This window comes from Schistocerca piceifrons, chromosome 2 (genome assembly GCF_021461385.2).
Source record: "Schistocerca piceifrons isolate TAMUIC-IGC-003096 chromosome 2, iqSchPice1.1, whole genome shotgun sequence".
Classification (NCBI taxonomy): domain Eukaryota; kingdom Metazoa; phylum Arthropoda; class Insecta; order Orthoptera; family Acrididae; genus Schistocerca; species Schistocerca piceifrons.
The window spans coordinates 948,868,584-948,886,926 of NC_060139.1; the positions used below are offsets into that span (position 1 = coordinate 948,868,584).

General features: G+C 43.5%; 1 protein-coding gene across 1 annotated transcript in view; it reads right to left on the reverse strand.

Moving 5' to 3' along the window:
* The window catches only part of LOC124776013, a 215,470-nt gene that overhangs the window by 173,248 nt on the left and 23,879 nt on the right, over positions 1–18,343 (reverse strand). The window contains exon 2 of the mRNA XM_047250855.1: positions 13,579–14,027. Within this exon, the coding sequence (XP_047106811.1) occupies positions 13,579–13,746 (168 nt within the window). The 5' untranslated portion in view covers positions 13,747–14,027. The remainder of the gene's footprint in view (positions 1–13,578; positions 14,028–18,343) is intronic.

Below are 18,343 nucleotides of genomic sequence, written 5' to 3' on the forward strand. Positions count from 1 at the left end.
GCCCAGTAGGGAGATGATCTACAAAGAGGATCTTCTTCGCATCCCAGACCACTGATGCTACGACCTGTCCCGCCGAAGGAATTGTCTTTGCTTTGATGGCGGAGAATCAGCATGTTTCCACTGTTCTGACTATTGTCTGGGATATAGTAGTGCACCCAAGTTTCATCTGTGGTAGCAGACCTGCGCAAAGAATCTTGTTCGTTTCTCCTGAAACGGGCCAAACATTGTTCCGATATGTCCATTCCCATGTGTTTTTGATCCAGCGTCAAGACTCGCGGCACCTATCTTGCAGACAACTTTTTCATTTCTAATTCTTCAGTTAAAATGTGGCATACCCTTTCAAGATGACATCTGGCAAGCGTGAGCAATTTCACGCACTTTCAATCGGCTATCCTCCATGATCTTTTTGTGCACTTTTGCAATGATTTTTGGACTTGTGACACATCTTGACCGACCACTGCGCAGATCATCATTTAAGCTGTCCCGACCAAATTTAAATTCATTTGGCCCCTTGGCAACAGCTGAAAATGAAGGAGCAGAGTCACCCAGTGTATTCTGGAAATCGCCGGCCGGGGTGGCCGAGCGGTTCTAGGCGCTACAGTCTGAAACCGCGCAACTTCTGCGGTCGCAGGTTAGAATCCTGCCTCGGGCATGGATGTGTGTGATGTACTTAGGTTAGTTAGGTTTAAGTAGTTCTAAGTTCTAGGGGGCTGATGACCTCTGCAGTTAAGTCCCATAGTGCTCAGAGCCATTTGAACCATTTTTTATTCTGGTAATCGGCATGAATGTCTTTAGATTTCATACCTTTCTTTACAAAGTAATCAACCACTGCTCAAATATCGATTTTTCCATCTTCGCAAATCACTACGCAGGAACAACAACAGAGCCACGTCACCGCCACAGTTCTCTTCCTAAAGCACTGACATGGCACGTGTTTACAGGTAACAGTCCAATGAATATCACGTGAACAACTAGTTGCGCTAGCGCTGACCTCTCGTGGTAATTCCGAGAACTTTTTAAATCACCCTAGCAATTTTACGAAACGATATTGCAGTGCCCCTGTTGTTATGAATTACGATGCAAAGTTCCTTTGGACATGCATGTGTGTCCGAATGAACAGGCACTGTGACGACTACAGCCGTTATGAAGTACAACAAACGCATTCGCAGTTGCGAATATGGACAACCATCGGCTTTATAATGGAATGACGACATTGAAAATCTTGACTGGACCGGGACTCGAACCTGGAATCCCTGCGTAATGCGAGGGGCAACTGGAAGTAAAATGTCTCACCTGTACGGGAATGTACACAATGGATGTACGAGTACAGGTTGTTGACACATGGTTAACGGCATGTGTAAGTTTGGGTCTGGTCTGACTCGGATAGGCAAATGCGAAAATGGTGGTCAGGTCCTGCAGAAAGTGTCATCACTTCTGTCTCTAAGCTGGTCGTAGGTTGTGTTCCAAAAATGAACAGCATAGAGACAGAAGTGTTGACACTTTCTGCGGGACCTGACCATCATTTTGCAGGACAATGCTCAAGCACGTACAGTGCAAGCTGTTACTGATTTGTTTGACTGATGGGGCCTGCTAAGTGCTATACCACCTACTGCACTCCCCTGACTTAAGCCATCGTGAGTTCAATTCGATTTGTAAACTGATGGAAACACTTCACGGCTCTCGCTTCAGAACTGCTACAGATTCGTCGGGAAATAGACCGCGCCCTTCGAACTGTCAATACAACTGTCACTGCTAAGAGTATCCTACGACTTCCACATCGCTGGCAACGGGTTATACACAATGCTGGTGAGTAGTTTGAAGGTCAGTGAAACTTTGAAACACGTATCTATTTTGTACGAGCTGTAAATAAACAGTTGACACTGTTAAAGTTCCAACCCTCGTATAAACGTTGCAGAGACCAATGATGAACCATTCTATTGATCTGTGGCAAATCCGATGGCGTAGTACAGTGCTTGTGCACGTACAAATGTTTTGGAGTACACGCTTAGCCACATTGTTCAACATAGTAATAAGCAGAAGATGACCTCCATGCGTTCCCATGTTGATCCCTTGGTACAATAAATCACTGGTATTTCAATTTCTTCAAATTATTGCTATTTTCGAAGACAGTCTACTGACAATTGCTAATACACATCTGCTGCTGGTAATTGATCGGTTATTACTGTTGGATGAATTAATGTTTTAGCTTGAATCTTTAGTTTTTTCTTAAGAATAATGTCAGTTAGAGTGACTTTCTGTGTCGACATCAATAATATAGATTAGTAACAGGTAAATAAGACAGCCAAGCGGTTACAATAATTGGTGGTTTTCAGTTACCCTTAAGCATTCTTCTTCAGAAGTACAAAAAACCAACTTCACAGTACCAAACAGATTGTTTCTTGTCCTTCTGAAGAAGACGGGTCCAAATCTGTTAAAATGATGGTTAATGTTATTGAAAGTCACCATTTATTGCAATTGGTTGGCTGTGTAACTCAGCTGTTATTCTGTAACCGCTGCTGAAGTGCAGCCACGTTCAAAATATAAATTAAGATAAATAACAGAATTCCATGTCGTTTGTCACAGTCAATCAACCTTCAGAACTCAGCATCATACTCTAAGAATGACCTTGTGAGATTCTGCACAGGTCACCTCAAAATGAGTCTGGTGTGGAACGGATTCTAGTTAACGAAAATTAAGAAATATTTCATCACTGATTGGTTGCAGCTGTCTGTAACTGTAATTCATTTATACAACCTTCTTTACAACACAGTCGAGGTAAAGCAATAATACCATAAGGCACAGTATTAATTTGTTTAAGTTTATTTCGAATGAATATGGGAGCGTTGTAAACGACGACTGTTATGGACAGATTCTAAACAATGCTCAGTGGCTCGAAAAAGAATTTGAGATATCTGAGCCACACAAATATACCATGCCAGTATAGACGACACACGAAATGCGACACTGGAGACGGACACATCCTTCCGCCAGATACGACAGCACCGCTGGATTCCACCTCACGTAAAGTATTCCTGGCATTTGCGCGGGCATTGTAGTGATTTTCTCACCGATATTTCGCTTCAGATGTTCCATTACTCGGAAATTCACGTAATACATCAGTCCTTTTGGAATATTCCATAGAAAAAAGTAATACGAACTGGTCTGAGAAAAGATAAATTACACTACTGGCCATTAAAATCTCTACACCAATAAGAAATGCAGATGACAAACGGGTATTCATTGGACTAATATATTATACTACAACTGACATGTTATTACATTTTCACGCAATTTCGGTGCATAGATCCTGAGAAATCAGTACCCAGAAAAACCACCTTTGGCCGTAATAACGGGCTTCATTCGCATGGGAATTGAGTCAAACAGAGCTTGGATGGCGTGTACAGGTACAGCTGCCCATGCAGCTTCAACGCGATACCACACTTCATCAAGAGTAGTGACTAGCGTATTGTGACGAGCCAGTTGCTCGGCCACCATTGACCACACGCTCTCAGTTCGTGAGAGATCTGGAGAATGTGCTGGCCAGGGCAGCAGTCGAACATTTTCTGTATCCAGAAAGGCCCGTACAGGACCTGCAACATGCGGTCGTGCATTATCCTGCCGAAATGTAGGGTTTCGCAGGGATCGAATGAAGGGTAGAGCCACGGGTCGTAACACATCTGAAATGTAACGTCCACTGTTCAAAATGCCGTCAATGCGAACAAGAGGTGACCGAGACGTGTAACCAATGGCACCCCATACCATCACGCCGGGTAAGACGCCAGTATGGCGATGACGAATACACGCTTCCAATGTGTGTTCACTGCGATGTCGCCGAACACGGATGCGACCATCATGATGCTGTAAACAGCACCTGGATTCATCCGAAAAAATGACGTTTTGCATTCGTGCACCCAAGTTCGTCGTTGAGTACACCATCGCAGGCGCTCCTGTCTGTGATGTAGCGTCATGGGTAACCGCAGCCATTGTCTCCGAGCTGATAGTCCATGCTGCTGCAAATGTCGTCGAACTGTTGGTGCAGATGGTTGTTGTCTTGCAAACGTTCCCATCTGTTGACTAAGGGATCGAGACGGGGCTGCACGATCCATTACAGCCATGCGGATAAGATGCCTGTCATCTCGACTGCTAGTGATACGACGCCGTTGGGACTCAGTACGGCGTTCCGTATTACCCTCCTGAACCGATCGATTCCATATTCTGCTAACAGTCATTGGATCTCGACCAACGCGAGCTGCTATGTCGCGATACGATAAACCGCAATCGCGATAGGCTACTATCCGACCTTTATAGAAGTTGGAAACGTGATGGTACGCATTTCTCCTCCTTACACGAGGCATCACAACAACGTTTCACCAGGCAACGCCGGTCAACTGCTATTTGTGTATGAGAAATCGGTTGGAAAGTTTCCTCATGTCAGCTCGTTGTAGGTGTCGGCGCCGGCTCCAGCCTTGTGTGAATGCTATGAAAAGCTAATCATTTGCTTATCACAGCATCTTCTTCCTGTCGGTGAAATTTCGCGTCTGTAGCACGTCATCTTCGTGATGTAGCAATTTTTAATGGCCAGTAGTGTAATAACACCAGGAAATTACCCCTTTGAGTTCATGGTCGCCAATAAACGTGAATACCATTTATGAATTAGGTCTTAGGCCTCCTACAAGGCAGTACCAAGAGCGATCTATGATCGTGGGACATGCGATCAGCATTTCGCCGATTCTTCTAGTCGATATTGCAAGTAAATGAATCCTGGTGACGCTGCTGCTTCTTTATTCGAACAACTCTTCATTTGGTCTTCGTGAGGCTGACTAGACCCCGTAACAGACTTCCTCACTTGAAAAAACTCCATAGATGTGTAGGAGGTCAGACCAGGTCTTCCAGCATCAAAGACAGCGATGCTAGCCATTTGGATATGGGGGCGAATCACTTGATTAGCAGATTCACCATAAATCTGTAGAATGACAAACGTCAGTTTTCTGTTTAATGTGGGTCAGCTATATAGATAGTTTTGTTCCATAAATCCCTCAGTTAGCCCGTGGTTTCTGGAAAATTTGCCTCGGTTAAGAGCCAAATTCCAGAAACATTTATCACGTCCTAAATTCCTCTGTGATGTGTGGTAAAACGACTACAGTTCTGAAACAGTCATCTCTCTCTAATGACGACAGAAAATATTTTTAAAACACAGTCGGTAGCATCGCCTGAGGTCGGTGGCGTTTCACGCTCAGGTCGAGCAAGTCATCGACTGTACATTACCTACTTGTAAACAAACAGACAGGGCGTGCAATATAAAACTGATAACTGGTTCTGAATATATTGTTTACACCTTAAAATAGGCCATTTAACATACGCCATCCCCCTTGGATGCAGCTGATATATATTGCGTTGCCTATCATAAGGTGCATAAAATTTTTTTCGAACCAGCTTTATTTTGCGCATTCTGTAATTTCACATACATTAGGATTTCATATTTTTTGACTGGGACATGGTGCGTAGGGAAAAAAATAAAAAAATAATTTCTCTCCCCAGTCTCTGACATACTATTCAAGCTTACAATGTCATAGTTAGCAAAAAACACAATTTATCGTTGACGGGGAGAAAGTGATAAAAAAGCGAGTAGTGTGTAAACGTTAAAGTGCCAAAATATTCTGACTACCTGCTTAAAAGCGTGTTGGTCCATATTTGCAAACCGACACAGCTGCAGTTCTGCGTGGCGCTCTTTGGAAATTCCTTGGTAGGTTTCCGAAGGTATGTGGTACCAGATGCTTGCGCACACGTAACGCAGTTCTCCTAAACGACGGGTGGGTAATTTTAGGGCGTGGAGATGGGACTCGATAGTGCCAGAAATGCGTTCCAAAGGATTCAGAAAAGGCGAATTTGGCGGCCAATACAACAACATGCTTTCGATATCAGCCTCCTCAAACTACTGTAGCATGATTCTGACCTTGTGAAACGGACAGTTATCCTGTTTTAATGTTATAACCGTCAGGGAAGATATCAAGCTTGAAGGGGTGCAGATGGCCCACAACATTGTTAACGTGGCACACAGCTGTCGTGAAGCCATCTATTACTACCCCAGGTACGATAGCAGGGAAGGTAAATGTGCTCCATAGCATAATACTGATCCCACCGCCCTACATCCAGAGCGTGGTGGTGCATCTTCAAATGGCTCTGAGCACTATGGTACTTAACAACTTGAGGTCATCAGTCCCCTAGAACTTAGAACTGCTTAAACCTAACTAACCTAAGGACACCACACACATCCATGCCCGAGGCAGGATTTGAACCTGCGACCGTAGCGGTCGCTTGGTTCCACACTGAACCAGCCGGCCGCAGTGGCCATGCGGTTCTAGGCGCTTCAGTCTGGAACTGCGCGACCGCTACGGTCGCAGGTTCGAATCCTGCCTAGGGGATGGATGTGTATGATGTCCTTAGGTTAGTCATGTTTAATTAGTTCTAAGTTCTAGAGGACTGATGATCTCAGATGTTAAGTCCCACAGTGCTCAGAGCCATTTGAACCAATTTGAACCAGACTGAACCGCCTAGAACCGCTCGGCCACAACGGCCGGCGATGCATCTTAGGTCAACAGTTAGCTTGATTGACAGTGTCGCCCGGACACACATTCGAGCTGCTGTAACGAGAAACGTGATTCATCCGACTGTGTGACACGTTTCCAGTGATCTTCGGAGAAATCGTGGTGATCCTGTGTCCTCTGGAATCACAGTTAACAATATCTTTGGATATTCAGGTTGTTGTGGGCATACATATTTTTATTGGTGGCTCAGCAGAGTGTATTGAACAACATTGCATCATTATTTATTTCATTTGCCGACAAATAATTACAGCTATAAGGAACAGTATGTTATTAGGTTGATTAGTACCTGCAAGTTGTATGGCAAGAGTAAATCATCAATGCTTATTTTGCCCTGGACTGCAGTAATGTTTTGAAGAGTGTACGCATGGAAGCAAAGCGGTTAGTCTATACTGACTGACGTGGTCCACTTTATAGAACAGTTACTACCATGATGCAAATATCAGGTAGTAAATTATGTGACATGTTTGTGGAAAGACTGTTAGATGCAGAAACATAACAACTAACACACCAACGTGCGCAGATATTAAGATAGCAGTGATCACAATATCTGCACTTGGAAGCCGTGGTGTCATCTACTGTGGGGCCTCATGTTTGGCACTATGCACTGAACGGTGCGCTCGGACTTTGTTGTCAGATCTCCGTATCCTGCTTTACACAGCGGGAAAGCCTGTGATCACGATATTCCGTGTGAGTCGCGCACTGCCAACAACTTGTCGGATGCTTGGTCGTTTCACCGTCCTTCAACCAGTTTCGATAGACGTTCACGACAGTAGCACGCGGCGGCAGACCAGTTCGGTAATTTTCAAGCTGCTGGTTTCCATGTACCTAACCATATCAACTGAGCTCTTGTCAGAGTCACTCATGTCTGTTAATTTCCCCATTTGTCCGCGTACTGTAGATTGATTCCCATCAGTCTCTGTTCCGCCTGCCGCTGTGGCCGAGCGGTTCTAGGGGCTTCAGTTCGAAACCGCGCTGCTGCTACGGTCGCAGGTTCGAATCCTGCCTCGGGCATGGATGTGTGTGATGTCCTTAGGCTAGTTAGGTTTAAGTAGTTCTAAGTCTGGGGGACTGATGACCTCAGATGTCAAGTCCCATAGTGCTTAGAGCCATTTTTGAGTCTGTGCTCCGCTTATACAGAGTGAGGCAGATAAGACAGGCCACTGCAAATATACTCAGAATAAATAAATACATCGAGGTGCGGTTTTCTCCCCGTTACAGCCGACAATATGGGAAATTTCCTGACGTTCTTAACTAATTTTTATCAATTAAAGTTGGCAAATTAAAAAACCGACTTTGCACGTCTTTCTTTCTTTTATAATGAAAGAGTATACTTTTTCTGTGTCATTTGAAACAAGCTTCTAAGAGGAGTTCAACGGCGCAGTATGTAAGGGACCTGATCGAATATTATCAAGAGAACAGCGCCGACGAGCACTGTCCCACCGGCAGGAGAAGAGGTTCCACATGGGTCTGCCGTAATTGTACCTACCAAAAATAAGCCAGTACCTAACTTCGGTACGATTCGTGGGTTTATTATCACCTCTGTCGTTCCAAGTGCTCAAAATGTTCACCTTGAGCATTGCTACATATTATTAATTGATCCTGTGGAATCAGTACTGCACGTTGAATTTTCTCTGAAGTTAATGGTAGCATAGGCTCTCGTTATTGGGCATTTCACGCCTTCTGGAGTCGTCGATGTTTTCTAATAAACGCCTTGATTTAATTTTCGCCATAGTAATAGTATAGAAATGCTAAGTTTGGTGAGTGTGCAGAGCATTTTGCGTTTCCTGAACGAGCATTCCAATATTCTCCAAATGTTCTCTTAAGAAGGTCTGTTACTACATGTGCTGAAAGGGAGGAACATCTCTCATGTTAGTACGACATCGATTGTCTTATGTCCTGTGGGATGCAGTATATACGAGGGTTGCAACTTTTTATTCTACCATTTTGGTAGGCGGTGGCGGTGAATAGAGCGGGTGTCGTAACTGCACGAACATCAACCTTTGTCACAGCAGTGTTATGGGCGCCACAATTCCTGCACGTCGGATACTGCTCTTATACGAGGGTTGGAACTTAAATAGTGGCAACTATTTATTCACAACATGGCGCGAATGGAGTGATCTGAAGTTATGGTGATTCTCGTGTACGACTGTGATGGTGTTATCCTAACGCATTACGTTCCTTCAAGGCAGACCACCAGTGCTCAGTATTACTGTTCGTTTTTGGAGCATCACCTGCGGCCAGGTTTGCGAAAGAAGCGGCGACACTTTCTGCCCAACCCATCCATCTTTTTGGAGGAAAACGCGCGGTCGCACACGGCGCAAGCTGTGGCTGCTCTGTTCGGTCGATGGGACTGGAAAGTACTGTACCATCCACCATACTCCTCGTACTTAAGTCCTTGTGAATTCGTTTTGATCCAGAAGATGAAGGAACCACTTCGTGGCATTCGCTTCAGAACTGTTCCAGAGATTCGACAGGCAGTAGACGCTCCATTCGCACCATCAACAGAAGAGGCTCCGCTAACGGCGTACTACGCATTCCACATCGCTGGCAACGGGTTCTACGCAACGCTGGTGACTACTTTGAAGGACAGTAACAGGAGCAAACATGTAACTCTTTTGTATCGGTTGTGAATAAATAGTTGGCATTATTTAAGTTCCAACCCTCGTATAAGGAACTCGAGATTCTGAGTGTAGTTGGATTCGCATCAATAACGCAGGGACCAATTATGCGGATGTTGAAAAACACCCACCAAACGTTGGTAGGCCAACAGCGTTTTTTATCCATTTGTTTGAATCAGCATGGATTTCAACTGACGATTAGTGCATATTGGGAGTATTGACATGCTCATGGTTTGTAAACGATGTTTCTTCCTGAAACAAAATTTTACGTAGATATGCCGGATCACATTGCACTTTTCGTAGATAACATTCGGAGTACTGTAATCAATTTTGGAAGTCATTGCCATGAAGCTTTGGACGCAGCGAAATATGAAAAGGATAAAATGCGACGGAATATTGTGTTCGAAGAACATTTGTTTGGTTGATCCCTCTCTACTTCCAATATGCCTTTAAGTGACTTTTGCATTGAGGGTTAACGTAGATGAGATGTTAGTTACATTTCTTTCATCACTTGATCTCCAGAATTCCAGTTTCTAGAACATTTTTTTTATAATGTTTGCGAAGACAGGTTGTCAGTGGTCATCATGATCTGGATACTCTTTAGCATACAACCGCACTGCTGCTGTAATGGTTTAGTGACATTCGCAATAACCGACGCTTACCTTTTTGACTGTCGTTTGAACTGTGTCCGTCTCCATAGCTTTACGAGTAAGTTTTCTGATTGCTACAACAGCAGAACCCAAGCCGATGGGCTTCAAGCGCACAGTTGAACACTAGAACCATACAGGAGTTATGTTTGGCATAACAGGGCAGAAAGTACTCCTCTTGAGGGCGGCAGACTGGTTTCTACCGCTGTTATATCGATACTATTTGATCAAACTCACATATATATTATGTAGTTAAAGTTAGGGCACAAAAATTCCGTTGGGGGGGGGGGGGGGGGAAGAAATACACGGTCGATGTCGTAATTCGGCGACTACAAACGCTAAAAACTACTTGATAACGTCAGGAAATTCGCCGTATTGTCAGCTATAACACGGCGAAAACTGCGTCTTGATATAATTATTCATCCTGGATATATCAGGAGGTTATAATTCAAGTGCTGCTGCTCAGGGTGATCCAGTGTGGGCTGTAATTTTCGTATGGCAGCGAAACCTGGTACGTATGCTAATGCCTTGACGCGGAACCGATTTACATTGGAAGAGAAAATATTTCCAATTTTGGCCACCAGATGCTGAGCTGGCGCTGTACCGCATGTCATCGACGTCTCTGGCACTAATATTGAACGAACGATGTAGGTAGCGGTTAATAATAAAGCCTATATTATGTCTTTCTCACTTGTTTGTCCTTTTCTGCCGCGTCCCGTTCCTCATCCATTACATATGGAAACATTTCTATACGTCTTTCTTGCATTTACAGCGCCAAATTTGCACCATGTGGCTAAATTTGGAACTAATTTTTTCCAGCGTGAATCGTTTCCGCATTAATGCATTACAATGTCGACCTAGTTTCGCTGCCCTGAGATAATTACAGCCTGCCTTGGACCTCTGTGAGCAGCTTCATTTCAATTATAACCATCTGCAATTTGGGGCGGCCTGTCTCTTCTGCCCCACTCTGTATACTCTTTCCTACCACATCACGTGCTTGCAATGCCACCTGGTAGCGCTTTATCTCGGAGTGGGCCGTGGTCACAGTGTGTCAGTTCACCATTACATGTAGAATGGAAATCAATAACGGGCTAAGTGCCAAGAGACTAATTCCGAGTTATTCAGATTTCTGTTTTGGCAAAAATATTTTAATGAAAAAGCCTCAACAATATTTTTTAGTTGTTATCAACAGTAAGAGTCACAAGACTATTGCAAAATTTTTGGAATTCCCTTCCTTTTATCAATGAAAATTAAAGTATTATAAAAAAACATAACGTGGTAAATGCCATTAAGATATTGGCAGAAACGAGGTAAGTGCCAATGAAAAGAATTTCAGGCAATTATCAGTTTTTTACTAATAAACTTTTTACAGGCACATTTTAGATATATACTATACTGTGATTACAGTATATTTAATGGTTCTTTTAATTTTCTAGAACACAATGCAATTTTAATCGATTAAATGTCAGAAAAATGCTCCATTAGCTATTTTCAAATACGGCAGCATACGTTGCAAATCATTTTCGTTCTCAGCTGATACGTTGTTTTTACATTGTTGTGACGGTAAAATGAAGTTCTTTATTACGTCAGTGGTAAGCCCTTTCTTGAAAATCTCGTAGGTGCTCCAGTCTTACAGTTCGTTAAACACTGTGCTCATCTTGACAACACCAGGTGCAATTTTTGTCACTTAAATCCTACTACGTCTGGAAATATTTATATTTGTTGTGTTGATATATGTATTGGGTGCTTTTCTAAAATAAAAGAGTCCTCGGCTAAAGCATAGTAATCACAAATCGATTGTTAGGTGCCGCATTCTCTAGAAGTCGGACGAGGTCTTTAGATCCAGAACACTCTGACGTTCTTCCAACCTCTTACGTTTTTCAACGTGGGCAAAATCTCCGTCACTCGCTGCAAACAATTACAAAGTTACAAGGCACGAAGCCAGCTTTAGCCTCACCAGTGGGTCGGCATGTATCGCTCAAGTTATATTTTGCACTACTAGAAATGATACACTGCTGGCCACTAAAATTGCTACACCACGAAGATGTGCTACAGACGCGAAATTTAACCGACAGGAAGAAGATGCTGTGATAAGCAAATGTTTAGCTTTTCAGAGCATTCCCACAAGGATGGCGCCGATGGCGACACGTGCAACGTGCTGACATGAGGAAAGTTTCCAACCGATTTCTCATACAGAAACAGCAGTTGACCGGCGTTGCCTGGTGAAACGATGTTGTGATGCCTCGTGTAAGGAGGAGAAATGCGTACCATCATGTTTCCGACTTTGATAAAGGTCGGATAGTAGACTATCGCGATTGCGGTTTATCGTATCGCGACATTGCTTCTCGCGTTGGTCGAGATCCAATGACTGTTAGCAGAATATGGAATCGGTGGGTTCCTTAGGGTAATACGGAACGCCGTGCTGGATCTCAACGGCCTCGTATCACTAGCAGTCGAGATGACAGGCATCTTATCCGCATGGCTGTAACGGATCGTGCAGGCACGTCTCGATTCCTGAGTCAGCAGATGGGGATGCTTGCAAGACAACAACTATCTGTACGAACAGTTCGACGACGTTTGCAGCAGCATGGACTATCAGCTCGGAGACCGTGGCTGCGGTTACCCTTGCACTGCATCACAGACAAGAGCACCTGCGATGGTGTACTCAACGACGAACCTGGGTGCACGAATGGCTAAACGTCATTTTTTCGGATGAATCCAGGTTCCGTTTACAGCATCACGATGGTCGCATCCGTGTTTGGTGACATCGCGGTGAACGCGCATTGGTAGCGTGTGTTCGTCATCGCCATACTGGCGTATCACCCGGAGTGATGGTATGTGGTGCCACTGGTTACACGTCTCCGTCACCTCTTGTTCGCATTGACGGCACATTGAACAGTGGACGTTACATTTGAGATGTGTTACGACCCGTGGCTCTACCCTTCATTCGATCCCTGCGAAACCCTACATTTCAGCAGAATAACGGACGACCGCATGTTATAGGTCCTGTACTGGCCTTTCTGGATACAGAAACTGTTCGACTGCTGCCCTGCCCAGCACATTCTCCAGATCTCTCATCAATTGAAAACGTCTGGTCAATGGTGGCATAGCAACTGGCTCGTCACAATACGCCAGTCACTACTCTTGATGAAGTGTGGTATTGTGTTGAAGCTGCATGGGCAGCTGTACCTGTATACGCCATCGAATCTCTGTTTGACTCAATGGTCAGGCGTATCAAGGACGTTATTACGGCCAGAGGTGGTTGTTCTGGGTACTGATTTCTCATGATCTACGCACCCAAATTGCGTGAAAATGTAATGCCAGTTTTAGTATAATATATTAGTCCAATGAGTACCCGTTTATCACCTGCATTTCTTCTTTGTGTAGCAATTGTAATGGCCGGTAGTGTAGTAACGGTTAGGCCGCTTTTGAGGTTGTTGCCAACGGCAGTTTGCTTGGTTTCTCACGTCTAATTAAAAATAAAAAATAAAAAACTTTCCGTTTAGCTCGTTATTGATTTCCACTCTACAGTTGTTCTTCTGAGGGTGTCCCGAAAGTTTGGCAACACTTTTACGCTACAGCTTGTTTTCTTGCATATAAGGTACGTCGACAACTGTAAGCGTCATTAGAGAACAGTTACACTCTCAGAGACGGCGATGCCAATAGCATGCGGCAGGCACCATTTCCAGCAAGTGGCGGCGTACTCACTTTCTGTGGCCAGCAGCAGCCGCAGGAGAAGGCGGAGGCTCCCGGAGAACCTTCCTGTGGGCCGGACCTCCGCATCCGGCGCCTCTTCCGCACCTTGCTGGGCACGGCGTACATGTAGTTGGAGAAGCGCCGGCGCGAGTGCCGCACTATCGATACCCAGTCGATCATGGTGTCGACGAGTCTCGCAACACTGCCAAACCACTTCCACTGCAGCACAACCACCTGCCGCCGACAACGTCCAGTGTCGATGTAGTTAAGAGACGGTCGTTTTTGGGATAACCTCTGGCCTCGCTTACATAGCGAACAGAACTTCAGAAGTTGTCACCTGTCGCAGCTGCACTGTGTGGGATCCGAGTGTTTTGTTCACCAACGTGTTTGTAGTTCACACATTTTTGACAGTTTTACACCACCACGAACCTCCATTTAGTTCTTGCCCGATATGGAGCCGCCTATGGAACGACAAAGTAATGGTAAGAATCCATAAATAAGAGATGTGTACGTATTACACTCTTTGTAATTTTGAAGTTTTTTTTTTGCGTTATCTACGACTTGTACAGAAACCAGACAGCAGTAATAAGAGCCGAAGGACACGAAAGGGAAACAGTGGTAGAGAAGGGAGTGATACAGGGCTGTAGCTTTTCCCCGATGTTATTTGGTCTGTATTTTGAGCAAGCAGTAAAGGAATCCAAGGAAAAATTTGTGAAGGGAATTAAAGTTCAGGGAGAAGACATAAAACTTTGAAGTTCGACGATGACATCGTTAATGGTCCGGAGACACAAACATTAACATTAACAAAAGTAAAAAAAGAGTATTGAATGTATTAGAATGAAATCAGGCAATGCTGAGGGAATAAAATAAGGAAATGAAAGAGAATAAAGTAATGTGGACAGCAAAGTAATAGACGATGGGCTAAGCAGAGAGGATACGAAGTGTAGACCCGCAATAACAAGAAAAGTGTTACTGAAAAAGAAGCATTTACTGAAGTCTAATACAAATCAGGAAGTCTTTTCTGAAAATATTTGTCTGTAATGCAGCCTTGTATGTTAGAGAAACTCGAACGATAGGCAGCTCACACAACCAGAGAACAGAAGCTTTTGAAATGTGTCGCTAAGAAAAATTGTTGAAGATCAGATCGGTATATCAGACAACGACCGATGAGATTGTGAATCAAAATGGGAAAAAAAATTATGGTATAAGTAATCTAAAATAAGGAATCGGTTTACAAGACACAGTCTGAGGCATCCGAGTGTTGTCTGTTTGGTAATGAAGGGAAGTGTGTGTGGGGGTGGGGAGGTGGGACGGAGGTGGTGGGAGGGGAAGAAAGAGGTATGGGTGGAGGGAGTGGGGGGATGTAAAAATTGTAGAGGGAGAGCTAGGCTTGAATACAGTAGGCAGATTAAAGTGGACGCTGGTTGCAGTTATTCGGAGATGAGGCTTGCACAGGAAAGAGTAGTATGGAGTACTGCACCAAACTGGTTATCGTTGTGATAACCACAACAACAATACTCAGTCTCTCCAGCACTCGGCTGTAGCAGAGCACCTACAACCATTTAATTATATTATATTATTGGTTTCCCTATGACGACAAGATTCTCCCTTAATTATAAACGTAACTTGATACCAATACGAGGAAGACAACCATTTCTGGATAGCTCCTAATGTCTTTGGTACGATAAAGAACATTTTGAGGCGTACCTAGCAAGGATGCAATGACAACGGTTTAGTGTGAAGGCACTGGTTATGTGCCTCAATGTGTCTATATTCCGACGTAATTGTCGTAAGGGAGTGTGACTAAGTTAAATGTTTACTTGACAGCACAATAGCGAAGCCATAGTCACATTACATAATTTTTTTTTAAAAAAAGGGATACATTACTGTTTTATCGGACTACGTCGTCATTTTCAAATGTAAAACATCAGTTGGAGAATATATAATTGGAAATGTGACTATACAATGTGCTTTATGGTACCTGTTGCGTAAGGAGTTATGATCTGAAGATGGTTGCTCAACAAGGCAAATCAGATTTCCAGCTGCTTCTTTACATTGCCATCAAGGCAACTAAATTTATAACGAACTATTATGAATCAAGTATCTCCTCAGCTGCGTCAGGTATAACAAATACATTCGCCCTGTTACATTAATTAATCGTCACAAGCGAAAATTTTCCGGCTGCAGCGTCTCCCTACTGCGGACTAATTATGTTACTGTGTATAATTACTTGATAAGGACAAAGAATTCTGATTGCGCAATCAGAATTGATTGGCAGAAATAATACTAACTAAAATTTGCGTTCGATGGAACACCTAATGAGGCAGCTATTGATACGAAAAGCTGGTGATATGAAAAATTGGATGTGTCGTAAACAGGGGCTTGTTTCGGGATATCATTACAGCACCGGAATTATATTGCTGAACTGACACGTGCTTCACAATTCATGTACAAAACATAAACTCTCAGTATCGAAGTGTTACCGAGAGAAAATTTGTGCCACATTATCTGCGTTGCACGTAGAGACAAACAATGGGCGTATTTTTAAAAGGATAAAATTTTACGTATTTATTCATCACGGTTGCGACTTCGGCCAATTATGCCGGTTTCTCGTGACACATGTAACAACACAAATTACATAAAAGCCAGTTCAACTTGAGCAACACATTCTTTTCTCAAAATATTTCATAACAACAAAATTGTTTTAGAAACAATTATAGCTATTCCTAATTTACTACATTGTGCATCAGAGCATCTTTCTATTTAAGAGAAGACTGTCCTCGAGTCAACCATGTTTCCCTATGTATAATGAGACAGGAGTCTTCGTCATTCATAAAAAAATAGTAACTCTATACATACTGCTCTCGGTTTAGTAAAGTGCTGCTTTCTCCTGTGTTGGACACCAGAATTGTGTCCTCCTGAAAGAAACGGCGCATTGATCACTTTGTAATGGGATAGGAAGCGCTACAATTTTTGAGAAAACAAATCTGTTTATTTGTAAACTGTTTTAAAAAACGAAATGATTTCTAAATTTGAATTGGTCTCTAAGCAATTTATGTTGCTACAGTTGTGACTTCAAAATGGCATACCAGGCTGAAATCGCGACTACTTTGGATAAATACATTTAATAACAGTCCATCACCCGCGTCCGTAACCGACGTTACTAAGAAGCATTTGTGATGTGACGCTCGAATTTCAGCTAAGCCGGTTAGAATCATGATGACTGAAAATTTTCACTCCCATTATTTATCCGGAGAGGGGAGGAGAGGTGGATTCGTGACGTTCCTGATCACGACCCTTTGCGCAAATGTCCTGGATTAAATTTCCTACCACTGTGCAGTGTCTTGTACACTGCAGGGAAGTGACACTATAAATGGTGATGGTGATTAATCTCGGCAATCCTCTTAGTGCTATTCGAGAGGGGCAGGCTGTGTGCTACAATCGGGATTCATTCTCTCCCTTCCCTTCATCCAAAACAACACAAACCCAACACTACACCGTACAAACACGTATCACACTCAACCACACGACACATGTACACACTTGATACTCCATAAGATGTCGGAGGGATACAACTGCAGTCCGCCTCCATTAGGATCTTAACAACGAACTGGAGAACCCACCAAGTGTTATCAGAGTGTAGCGCTGGCGGTAAACAGCTCAAATCTGGCAGACAGTCAGCGCATTTCAGGATAACTAACCCATTAACAACGAAGAGATTAAATAGCGTAGAAAGAAGAATTATAAAAATTGCTTCAAGATCTAGCACACATATCCCTAACAAGGAGTCATCCGAAATAGCTAACATTGAATCCTTAAAATATCGACTCATCGGCCTTGCTCGTAAAAGTAACGGAACTGATTAACTGACACTATACTAATGACAGCATACTTACAGATGGAATTATAGTACCCAGTTCTTCAAATTTCAACACAGATATACTGGACTCGCATTCGGGAGGACGACGGTTCGATCCCGCGTCCGGCCAGCCTGATTTCGGTTTTCCGTGATTTCCCTAAATCGCTCCAGGCAAATGCGGGGATGGTTCCTTTGAAAGGGCACGGCCGACTTCCTTCCCTGTCCTTCCCTAATCCGATGACACCGATGACCTCGCTGTCTGGTCTCCTCCCCCAAACAACCCAACCCATCGACACCGTTACCCGCCGCATACAACAGCCCAATGCGTAAAGAAAACAGTCGAAGACTACAATGAAGTAGAACTATGAACACGAGCAGCCAGAAACATCAACCCTTACAAGGACGCCGGACAAGAAAAACTTTGAAAATACGAAGGAAACCGACTGCCCCCAATATAACAACAGGTGAGGGGTTACAGTGTTTTCCCTCGCATGTTAGAAATATTGTATCTCCTTAAAACCAAAATCAAAATAAAAAAATCAATAGACAGTACAGTCAAAATACTGCTTTCTTCCCTTCTGCAAATGAGTGGAATGCAAACAAAAAGTGGATTCTTATATTGGGAATACCGATCATACACTGGTGAGATACATTTAAGGACAGTGGTAATGGCATTATGTATCGCTGCCAAGTAACACTGCTGGATGAAACGTGCACAGTACATGGAACGAATTGCTACAGTATATTATCGAAAGTACTTTTAAGAAATACGCAATGAAACGAACAGAAAGAACACTTTTATTCAAAGACAATAATTACACTGATATCACCGGGATTCATGATGGTTCCCCGGACATTACAAACGACAGCACATGTTCCCTAATAACGTAAGTCATCACCACATGCTATACAATGTGC